The sequence below is a fragment of the Spermophilus citellus genome (assembly GCF_964194105.1).
Source record: "Spermophilus citellus genome assembly, chromosome: 9".
Lineage (NCBI taxonomy): Eukaryota > Metazoa > Chordata > Mammalia > Rodentia > Sciuridae > Spermophilus > Spermophilus citellus.
Window position 1 is genome coordinate 132505638 of NC_138191.1, and position 12254 is coordinate 132517891.

Genomic DNA, 12254 nt, shown 5'->3' on the forward strand with positions numbered 1-12254 from the left:
TGGAAAAAAATGTTAATATTCTGAAGATTTCTTCAAGAATAAGTTTATAAGCTCATTAAACTACCAATCAAGACAAAATTCTTAGCCTTCCCTAAAGGCTCTGGTAGTGCTTTAATGAAGCAGGAAAATTGACATAAACAGATTTGCCATTGCCCTTGCACCAAAAAACTAACTACATTTTTTTAAAATAACTTTTTTTAGTTGTAGATGAACAATACCTTAATTTTATTTATTTTTATGTGGTGCCGAGGATCAAACCCAGTGCCTCGCACATATAAGGCAAGCGCTCTACCGTTGAACTACAACGGCAGCCCCCAACTACATTTTGATCTGTAATTAGTAGTTCAAATATCAACAGCATTTCTTGATCTGAGCTCCTTCCCCAAAGCAGACTGCTTATGAATTTCCAACAAGGAGGTTTTGTACGTCACCAGAAAAATTCAATCAGTATTGCATTTTCCAAGAACAAATAGGTTCAGATTGTATTATTTATCTTATGGTGAAAATTAGGATAATTGTTAGGAATGTGGCCCAGTGGAAGAGTGCTTGCCTAGTATGCACAAGGCCCTGGGTTCAATCTCTAGCCACCTGCTCCTCTCCCCCCCCCCAATTAAATCAGGACAATTATGGAAAGCATATAAAAAGAAAGCAAGGAAGGACAGGAGGGAGGGAGGGAGGGAGAATATTTTCAGAGGTCATTTATGTTTATAAAAAGTCCTAACTTGGGGCTGGGGTTGTGGCTCAGAGGTAGAGCACTCGCCTAGCATGCGTAAGGCACTGGGTTCCATCCTCAGCACCACATAAATATAAAATAAAGATATTTTGTCCACCTATAACTAAAAAATATTTTTAAAAAAGTCCTAACTAGTTCAAAATATTCCCTATTTTACAAAAGCACACATTTATAAGCCTATTTTGTGCCAGGAGCTTAGCTTTTCTTTTTTTCTTTCTTCCTTGTTTTTTTTTCCCTCCTTCCCTTCCTTTTTTTTTCTTTCTCTCTTCCCCTCCTTCTTTCTTTATTTTAGTACCAGGGAATGAACCAGGGGCATTAACCACTGAGCCACATCCTCACCCCCCCCTTTTTTTTTAATTTTGAGACAGGACCTCGTAAAGATGCTAAGGCTGGCTTTGAACCTGTGATCCTCCTGCCTCAGCCTCCTGAGCTGCTGAGATTACATGCATGCAATATCTCAACCAGCTGTACCAGGAACTGTTCTTTAAATTTGACATGGGTTATTCTGATCTTACTTCTGTAACTCTATGAAAATTATACTATTGGTTAGTCTCATGTCAAAGGGAAAGAAAAAGGCTTAAAGAAAATGAACAACTTTCTACACCATTATATACAACTATAATACTCCAATAAAAAATGTGGGGGACAAAGAGGCAAAAACAGAAATTGAATAACTTTCTAGACATTATACTTACTAAGTGATGGAAATGGGATTTTAAACCAGGCAATCCAGAGCATTATTCTTACAAACATCCATCCATCCATTCATTAAAAAATACCTTTTATGTCCCTACTGCATGCCTGATGCTAAGAATACAGAGGTCAATGGGCAAAGGTCCTATACATGAAGGAGGGAGAAGTGATAAATATAAACAAGGTATGCACTACAATTTTAGTAGAGAGAAATACTCTGAAAAAAAAAGGGAGGGGGCAGACACTAGGGAATAATAGGGAGAAAAAGGAATAGGAAGAAGACTTAGATAGGCGGTTAGAAACTGTTTAAGCAAACACTTAGAGGTCTCTCAGGGGCAGATATTTCAATCAAATTAACACTAACAGCAAGAGTAAAAGTCCTGAGATGGAGAGCAGCACAGGGTATTTAAGGTAAAGCAAGAAACCTGTGTGAGTGGAGCAGCAGAGAAAGGAAAGGGAAGGAGACACAGTTGAAAGTTAGGTAGCAACTGAGTTATGGAAGATAGTCTAGGCCCAGTTGAGAATGATGGACTTTATTCTAAGGGAATCACTGGGTTAGCTAGTTTATGCTTACAAACACACCGCTACCTATAGGGCGTGGGAGGAACTATGGAAGGAGAACAATGCTGAAGGGAAGTTGCCTCATCTGGGGTGAAAACAGCAAAGGTGGTGGAGAGAGAAAGGAGCTGGGCTATGTTCTGTAGGCACAGGAAAGGGGAACCTCTGGGGATTTGATCATGGGGTACGAGAAAAAAGGAGAAACTAAGGATGACTTGAATTTCTGGCCTGAGCTAGTTGTTCTGGTTTAGACAGTTCAGATGTGAGGCGCCTGCTGGCCATCTGGATGTCAGATCTTGGTTGTGTGCCTGCATCTAGAGCTCAGCACAGAGGGTTGCAACAGAATGATTCCTGGGATGGGACCTGGCTTCCCAGTTAGTAGTTGTGTGACTCTGGGAAAGCATGAAAAATGGGAATAATACCACCCATCTTGGAAGAGGGGTGTTGTGAGAATTCAAACCATGCATGTGTTAACCACAACACATGCTCAATACACAGAAGTCATTATTTCTATCATCATCAGTGTAAAAATAGAAGGTAAGGCCACTGGATGCCTGGAATTATCTGGCAGAAAGGATAAAGATCTAGAAGGAAACAGCTAGTGAGGTGGAAAGAAAATAAAAAGCCTAGAGAGGAAAGTGTCCCAGGAAGTACAGAGTAGGCAACTCTGTTGGGGGTGGGGGATTGATTTAGTAAGGTCAGTACTGAGAAAACACCCTGATATTTGTAAGGAGAGAGATCTTTGGTGGTCCTGATAAGAGTGGCTTCAATGGGGAGGAGGAAACAAATGTCTGGATATGTGAGTTCAAGCTAGAATGGAGATAGGGAAAAAAAAGAACAGCCTGGGAGGTGAACCAACTGGGAACAGTCAACTCTGAGGTTTCTCAAGGAGTATCTCTCTGAGAAGGAACAGAGAGTCAGAATAGCAGTTCACAAGGGACATGAGGCTTTTTTGAGACTAATAAACTGATGGTGTAAGGGAGAAGGGGGTAAACATACAGTAAGTTCTGAGAAGGTACAGAGTGCAGGGAACTAAGGCTGAGCTAAGAGAAGACCAAGAAAAGTGTGGCCACCAACAGGAGGGATGGACAGGGATGCATGCAAAATTGTAAGTTAAAAGAAGTTTTCTTCTGATTTTCCCCTCTCAGTGCAACTAAAGAATCCTCAGCTGGGAGCAAGGGCATGATCCTTTCATTCTCAGAGGCATCTGTTACGACCTTTCAGAGCACCCTGTATTTTCCCCTCATTGTCACAAAGTGGTAGATTGACTCCTGGTGTGGCTCTCTGCCTGTCTACTCTACGACTCTGTCAACTTCATAAGGCCAGGGCTATGATGTGTTTGCCACTGAAGCATCTATCACCTATCTGTTTTCCAGATCAGAAACAGAGTCACGTGCTGATCTTTTTTTTTTTTTTAAGAGATAACCACTGTCCATATTTAATTTAATTCATTTTTTTTAAGATAGAAGAGAGAGAGACAACTTTTTAATATTTATTTTTCAGTTTTTGGTGGACACAACATCTTTATTTTTATGTGATGCTGAGGATCGAACCCAGCGCCCCGCACATGCCAGGCGAGCACAGAGCACATTACCACTTGAGCCACATCCCCAGCCCCTGAACCACATCCCCAGCCCACATGTTGATCTTAACTAGATCAACAGTTCTCAAAAGTGACTATCTTCTAGCACAGGGGTCAGCAAACCATGGCCTTTGGGCTACATACAGCGGGTTGCTTTTGTGAGCAATCCTGCTGAGACACAGCCACCCCTGTTCCTTTACTGATTGTCCATGGCTGCTTTCGTGCTATCAAGGTGGAGGTGAATAGCTGTGAAGGAAACCACATAGCCTGCAAATCTTAAGATAGTATTATCTGTGGCCTTTTACATAAAATGATTGCCAACCCCAATTCCAGGTTAATGATTCTGAAAGGTACCTGCTGGGCATGAGTATCACTTGGAATTTATCAGAGATGCAAATTATCAGGTTTCACCCCAGACCTAGTGAATCAGAAACTCTAGGGGTGCACCTAGCAGTCTGTGTTCACAATCCCCAGAGGACTCTTTCGCATTTTACCATTTAAAAACCACTCTTCTGGGGTCTGTGTGAAGAGACAACTGGTCAAGTGACAAAGATCAAGTACTTATTCTAGGTAAATTTACATTCTCATGAAAGAATCAAACAAACAAGTACACAGATAATTACAGGTTATCATTATTAAAACTAGGGCAGGCTGGTAATCCCAGAAACACAAGAGGCTGAAGCAGGAGGATTCCAAGTTGAGGAATCCTGAGGCCAGTCTCAGCAATTTAGTGAGGCCCTCAGCAACTTAGCGAGTCCCGGTCTCAAAATAAAAAAGGCTAGGGGTGTAGCTCAGTGGTTAAGTGCCCTGGGCTCAATTCCCTATATGTATGTACAGTGAGAGTTGACCTGGGGTACGCATGGGCAAGAAGAGTAGTATATGAGATCAGATTTGGAAGAAGAGTTAAGCATGATGGGAAAGAATGGCAATGAGGAGGAAGCATAAGAGCTTTGAGGTGGGAAGAAACTCTGCACATCCAAGAAACAAAAGGCCAGGGTGTCTGCAAGCGAAGAGTGTCAAGACATGCAATCAGAACTTGGCAAGCAGCCAAAACACGGAAAGTGCTATGAGCACCGGAAGATTTAGATTTCTAAGCGCAATGGAAGCCCTTGAGGCCACTGACCGGAGTTTTTAAAAGCTGATTCTGGCCAGATATGGGGGTATGTGACTGTAATCCCAGCAACCTGGGAGGCTGAGGCAGGATGATCGCAAGTTAAAGGCCGGCCTCAGCAATTTAGCAAGAACCTGCCTCAAAACAAAAAATAAAAAGGGCTGGGAAAGTAAATCAGTGGTAGAGCACCTCTGGTTTCAATCCCTAGTATTGCAAAAAATAAAATATAAAATAAAATTCTGGTTTTATGTGGATAATGGATTTGCAGGGGTTAAGAACAGAAGCAAAGAATCAAGTTAGGCTACTAGGTAAGAGATGATAGTGGCATACTTAGGGCATCTCAGAGAAGGTGATATTTAAAATAAAATCAATGTCATTATTCTGAGTTTTCTGATTAGGCTGTTTTTTGACATCAGAAACTTGGCTCTATATGGCAGATTGTATTCAGCAAGCCATAACTGGGAGAGATCTACACCAAGGTGACACCCTGGTTCTTTTCAACACCTAATTTTTTTTTTTTTTTTGAGAGAGAGAGAGTTTTTTTAATATTTATTTATTTTTTTTAGTTTTCAGCGGACACAACATCTTTGTTTGTATGTGGTGCTGAGGATCGAACCCGGGCCGCACGCATGCCAGGTGAGCGCGCTACCACTTGAGCCACATCCCCAGCCCTCAACACCTAAATTTGTTCCTCATCACCAGCAGTACTATGTGGCCAATCTCACATCTATCCTTCTCCAATGGTCCCACAACACTTTTTCCTAGACCTGAACTGCTTCTGTTTTCTCCCAACCTCCCTGTTCCCTCTTGGTCTTGTTTTGAAAAGCACTTTCTCATTTGGTTCACATAGCAACTTCCCAATTGATGTACCTGGCTCTGAATTTGCCTTCCTGAAACCCATGTTCTATACTTTGGCCATAGGGAACATTATAAAAGGCAAATCTAAGAAAGCAATCTCCCTGCTTAAAATATTTGGCAGCTTCTCATCACACTTCAGATAATGTCCAATTCCTTAGCATGCCACAATCTTGTCTTTATTCCAACCATTAAACCCTCCCCCCATGTCTCTTACCCTCCCATACACATATGTTCTGACCACTTCAGGTTATTCAGAGTTCCCGGGGCCTGACCTGCTTCTTTCCATCCCTTGCCACTCTTCACTTGCATAAATTCGCAGTTGTACTTTGGGATTTTGCTCGTGGCTCAAGGTCCCCTGCCTTGCATCAAAAAGAGAAAACCTTCCTCCCACCCTCCCCTCTGGATGTGACTCTCACCCTGTGTCCACATTGTCATCACATGTACCACAGTGCATTATCACATACACCTCTTAGGATGGTAGGATTTTGCAAACTTTTCCATCAGTTTCTCCCATAGCAGAGAAATACAAAATACCGAAAAGGAAGGTTATGAGGCCAGATACAAATCAAGTCAAGCCTAACACTCTCTAAAGCTCATCATTTCATGTTAGAACTCATGTGGATATTGTATTCTACCACATAGTATATGACTGTTGTTTTCCAGTATAAAAAGTCAAGTCAGGCCACTAACGAGAAATATTCTGCATTGTCTGGCTTTCTCTCTAGCACACACTAAAAATCTGGGTGGATAAAACATAGGTTAAAGGGGAGAAAGTAAAATCCATACAGTTACTCAAAGCTTTTTAGAAATCTAGCATCAGTCATTTAAAGAGAAGCTTAACTATTTCATTTTTTAAAAAACTTCAAATAAGAACCATATCATGAAAAAAATTGAAACCTGCTCAAGGTGAACTCAAAGAAATCAAAGTAATATTCATTTCATATGAGAAAATACTTAAGAGAAATATAACAAAAAGGAGGGGCTTAAAGATTCCTTATAAGACAGAATATTGTTAAATAGAATTGGAGCAAATATAAATGCTTCAAAAAAAAACTCAAGTTCATGTAGAATATGAAACAAGATTAGATATGCAACTATGTTTGAATGAAAAAGCAATAAATAAAAGGTAAGTTTAATGAGCATTACTCCTTTTTTCACTTCTCCCTCTTCCCATACAGAGAAACCACACTCTTGGATCAAGAATTTCAACTTTTATTAAACGAGGATTTTATTTTTTAACATTACAAACTAACTCTCCCTTTCTGAAAAGGCAGGTCTTACACTCAAAGACAATCTTCAAGCATAGTTTTAAGAAATTGAGGGGAAAATCCACAGTCATTAATAAGAAGATTCAAAGCTTCTTTTTACAGTAATAACGGGAGGAAAACCATTACATTTCACAACCTAAAGTGGTCCAAACCAAGTATACCTAGAGAAGAATTAAAAATATAGCAAAGATGACATGAACTAGACAATTACGAAAACTCCTTATAACAAATTTGACTCTGACAATACAGAATGAATGCTTGCTTTGCATTGTGCCTAAGAAGGCATCTCATTAAGGTATGCCAGGGCACAGGCAGCTTCCCCACTGCCCAGTCTTCTGTACCCCTCATCAAGGCAAGTCTACAAACGACCAGGAAGGCACCAGGCATAGTAGCTGGCTGTCTGGGGGAAGTCAATGTTATCTTCCTGGGATCTGACAGCATTTAATACAGACAGGTGTTACAGTGTTTGTCTGTTTTAGTATCAACCTAAAGCACAAAAGGTCACTTCAAGTCACTTCAATGTTATAATTCCTATTCATGGCATTACCAGCAAAAAGAGAAAGAAATTCACAGTGCTAGAAAGAATTAGAAGAGTAAAGAAAATGCCCTGTGGTTTAGACTTATTAGATAACAGAATGTCTAATGCCCCAAGGAGTGCCATTTTGAATTGTGAAAGTACACCAATTAATTAGGTCTCTTCAACAATGCCCCATAATGTAAGGTCATTACATAATTTCATTAGTATAAGCACATTTTTTCCCCATTTTGCTATTATAATAGCCAGGAATACTTTAATAACAAAATAATCTTTTAATGATGACTATTTCTCTTTGGTCTTATAGCATTACTTATTTAGTGAGAGATTCAATGAAACACTTTTATTCATACAGTTATTTTCTAAAATAAGCATGAAACGTATGAAGGGGACATATATAGTAGTCAATATATAGTGGTTCATTTCTTCTTGCTCATCTATTTTGTTGTTGTTGTTGTTGTTGTTTTGGTTTTTTGTGGGGGCTGGGTACTGGGGATTGAACCCAGGGGTACTCTGTCACTGAGGTACATCTCCAGCCCTTTATTGTTTCATTTTGAGTCAGGGTCTTACTAAATGGCTGAGGCTGACCATAAACTTGTGATCCTCCTGCCTCGGCTTCTCAAGTGATTGGGATTTTCAGGTGTGGCCACCATGCCTAGCCTGGTCATCTATGAAATTAAGGTCTGTTTTAGATGTCCAAACATTTCAGCAATATGAGGGCACCTAGATCAGCAGATGAAGCACAGACACAACCCTAATTCTTTGGAATATCATTGTGGGCAGAGTTCTTACCACAACCCACATTTGCAAATGAAATTATTATGGAACTTTCATTCTAGTGTCGCCTGATCACCAGTGGAAAGTAACTCATACCTACTATTTGATGGGAAAAGAAGGTACCTATCCATAACAAGACTAAAAGACTACCCCCCAAAATGAGAATATGTATGCTTAGCCTATGTTGCCTTAAGAAAATGAGAGCCTGTTTTTTGCCAGAATTGAAAGCTAATCACTATTTTTAGAATTAAAAAATTAATTTTTGATAAGAATGGAATAGTCAGAATTATTATGTCTAAAAAGGAATAAAGAAGGACAATTTGGGTTTATAAACAATTCACTGAAGTGACTGACTTAAAGGAACCTCCCGAATACACTTAAACCAAACAGCACAGGAGATTGCCATTGTGATGAAGTCAATGCATTGCAAGTTCCACTCACCCACCTCTAATCTGCCACAGAAACTTAGACTAGAACTGTTCTAGCTATGAAAGCAAAAATAATCCCCAAAGGTTCTTCTTTTAAAGGGAAAAAAAAGTTAATTAGAAGCAAGTTTCTGTGCATTAAGAAAGCATTTTCTTAGAAACAAGGAAAAAATACTATGATTAAAAATAATGTGTTCTAATAAAGCACAGTGCCCACACAAAAAGGAAAAAAAAACACCACATAATCACAATCTTGAAGGCTTCATTGAGCTAATTGCTATCTTGGCTGCAGTTTTTTACACTATTTGGAAGACAAGCATTTGACAGATGATTTAGTGTGATTCGGGAATCTTCAACACCGCGAAGTCAGGCAATCTCTGGCTCTTCACACTGCCTCAGAAAAGTTTCTGACAAGTTCAAGAGATGAAGATGAATGTAGAAAACTATTCTTTTCTTCCTATTAAAATCCATCATTTTTTAGTAGATTCTCCAGTGAGGCAAACCGAGACCACAGAGTGAAATGAGGTAATTGATAGACGAAATGTTCATCAGGCCTTCTCTTTGCTTGCCTGAGTATCCACAAGCATGGCAACTGCTGACCAATGAGCAGTTCATCATTGATCGTCTCTTTATTCCAGACCCAATCAAAGTTAACTTTTGTTTATGATTTCATCAACTGAGAAAAGCAACAGAGAGCCATATCCCATAGCCTTCTCCTCATGTCCCACCTCATCCTCTTCCCATAAAAACAATCTCCTTATAAATTTATATATACTGTTCAAAGCACTCAAGTCTTCTTGTTGGAATTTCTGTTGGCACAATTTTGGTGATAAGGGATGTGTGTGTGTGTGTGTGTGTGTGTGTGTGTGTGTGTGAGAGAGAGAGAGAGAGACAGAGAGAAATGATACATTAAACTTTAAAATGCAAATCACAGAAACCCATAACAGTGTCAATTTAAAAGATTTCATTCAATAATATGACAAATTTCATACATATTCTAACTCATTAAGAAAAAAACCTACTGAATCAATTCTACGTAAAATACAGAATTTAAAAAAATGGAAGTTCTACGGAAGATGCAAAACTACATATCAGGAGATATGTCTGAAGACATTTATTTTGGGCTTATGAAAATCCCAATTATACTTAAGGACAAGAGCAGACATGGATGAGAAATCCAAAGCTGTATCCACACAGTTGAATGGATTTTTTTTAACTAACTTCTAACACTCATTGGGAATAACAGACTTCTAATTCTACACATCAAGTTCTCCTTCTGAGTATTTGCATAAACTAAGAGGCAGGTTTTTCTGGATATCAGATCAATTCATAGACATAACAAACTTACACCAAAATAAGACAAGTTGGTGTAAGTGAATTAATTATCTAGGCACCAAGGAAGGAGGAAAATCTCCAAAAAATAAAGGTCTCAATGTTCTATCCAAAATTCCAGAAACTGCCCATTGATGATATCAAAGCAAAAGGGAGGTGTTGAAACGTTTACCAGTGTTTTATGTTTTAACAATATAAAACCAGTTAATATTTGTAGGAACACAACACTAAATTCTTAACGTAAAGAGTAGGAACTCAAGGCCAAGGGATGAAAACACTCGAAGCATGAGCTCACATTAACACTGCCCGTTTCCTCCACACCATTTCAGTTTGTCCAGTGTTAACTTATACTGTGGTTTCTCGACCAGCTTTGAGGTTGGGAGCTGAGAACTGTCTCCTCATCCTCGGAGGCGTCACAAACTGGCTACCGTGGCTGGATTTGTCAGTCTGCTTCTGACAAGAACCAGCTGCACTGCCTTCTACCTGACCTCCAGTGCTATGATTACAGTAAGACTGGCGGTGTTGGTGAATGTGGCGCTTTGCCTGGAAAGTCTGCAGATCAGCGGTGGGGTGACCGCTGTGCGAGTTTAATGATTCAGAGGAAGCAGATGCCTGGCAGCGTGTACTTTTCGGTTGGCCATTATTGAGAGAATTGCTTCTCCAACGCAACTGAGGTGGCTGTTGTTGATTATTAATTTGCTGCTTGCTAACTTGGATGTGATCTTGACTTCGTGTGTTCTGGGAGCCCCACGGCAACGGGGGGTCCTTAGAAGCTGCCCTCCCCACTTTTTCTTGGCTCTCTTCTTTATTTCCTTTTCTCCCTTCTTCATCTTTTGGAATTCTAAGCTCAATAACCTCATCTTCTGTTATGATGATATGCGTCCCAGGACTCCAAGAGTTTCTGTGTTTAGGGTTGCTCTTAAAGGGGAAGCGGGGCTTTCGGTTCTCGGGAGGGATAAATCTATGAGGTACATTCTGTCGACGTAGCTGCTTTGTTATCTCCTGCTGCTGCAGGTTCTTAAACCTGATTTGCTCTTGCCTCATCCACCGCAGACGTCCACGTCTGAAAGCTGGATCCCCATTCATGAGCTGGGAAACACGTTCTTCTTTGCCAAGTTCTCTGCTGTCTCCTTTACTGACATCATTCTCAGAAATTCCACTAATTCCAACAGGCTCCTTTGCTTTGTGGTTTCCCTGGCTTTTCTGTTCCTGAGACCCAATTAGGGGCAAGACTTTCTCCATTTTGAGCATTTTATTTCTTAAGACTTTGATTTCCTCATCTTTCATATTATTTTGTTTTTTGACTTCTTGCAAAATATCTTCCAGCTTATCTATGTGTACCTTGAGGTCATCTACATCTGTCCCACCTTTACCACTGGCCATCACATCTTCAATCTTCTCATCCCCAACACCAACAGTGTCCCAGACATCCCTGGCCACTGCCCTCCAGGAGTCCCGTTCATTGGGGTCTTTTTTCCCATACATGGCACAAAGCTCTTTCATCTTAACAATGGCCAAGGCTTCAATCTCCTGCCGACTGTGCCTAAAATCATTGAGAGCGACCTCATAGCAAATCTCCTTGACAGCCTGAATCTTAAGATCTGAGATCGTGACCCACTTGGAATCTTTACTCAGGCGACGCCTTTGAGGGATCTGATACATTTTAATTGGTTCACGCTTCTTCCCACTGCTGGGGAGGCCACATTTTTTAACAATGGTTTGCAACTTGCTGGGAGGTAGCTTTTCTCTCAGAGAAGTTATCAGTTTCCAGCTCTCTTCACAGGACCTCTTGTCAGAATCGTCCCCGCTATCAGAATCCGCGTCCTTTGGAAAAACAAAATCAAAAAATGGCCCCAAAATAACCAAAATTAAAATGTAAAAAAGGAAAATCAAATTGAAGAAAAAGCAAGCAAAAAAGCCTTAACCAGGTTAAAAATAAAACAAAACAAACAAAAAAACTAAAACCAAACCAAAAAAAACATAAATGATGTGGAAGTCTATTAAGACATACTCCTATGTAGGTTACTAAGAAAAAAAAAAGTTTATTTAGAATTCCTAACCCAAAATTTCACTTTCTGGCTTAAGTGATGAAATATGCAATCATATTTCTTAGGAGGTGACATAGGGAGTGAGTGTCCCACTTTAAGGTCATCTGACAATTTAACAACTTAGTGTGAGATAACATCTCCACTGTATCAAGAAAAGGGAGTCAAACCTATGCCCACACATGCTAACAACCCATGCAGCCACATCCCCACATTTGCCTTGGTTATTGCTGTTGTTTCTTCCAGATTCTCCTTCCCCGTGAGTGAGCACAGATGCCATACAAAGATGTGATGAGCAGGCGGGTTAACAAAGGTTAGTAAGGCTGTAGGACGCCAG

The 12254-nt window shown here is 40.1% G+C and overlaps 1 protein-coding gene across 9 annotated transcripts in view; it reads right to left on the reverse strand.

The window, feature by feature from the left end:
- The window catches only part of KIF1B (kinesin family member 1B), a 150091-nt gene that overhangs the window by 52310 nt on the left and 85527 nt on the right, over positions 1-12254 (reverse strand). The window contains exon 21 of one of the 9 annotated variants that reach the window (XM_081305732.1): positions 6732-11696. The exons of the other annotated variants lie outside the window; for them this stretch is intronic. Coding sequence (XP_081161858.1) covers positions 10218-11696 — 1479 coding nt within the window. The 3' untranslated portion in view covers positions 6732-10217. Of the gene's footprint in view, positions 1-6731; positions 11697-12254 lie in introns of those variants that run through there. 9 annotated transcript variants of the gene reach the window in all.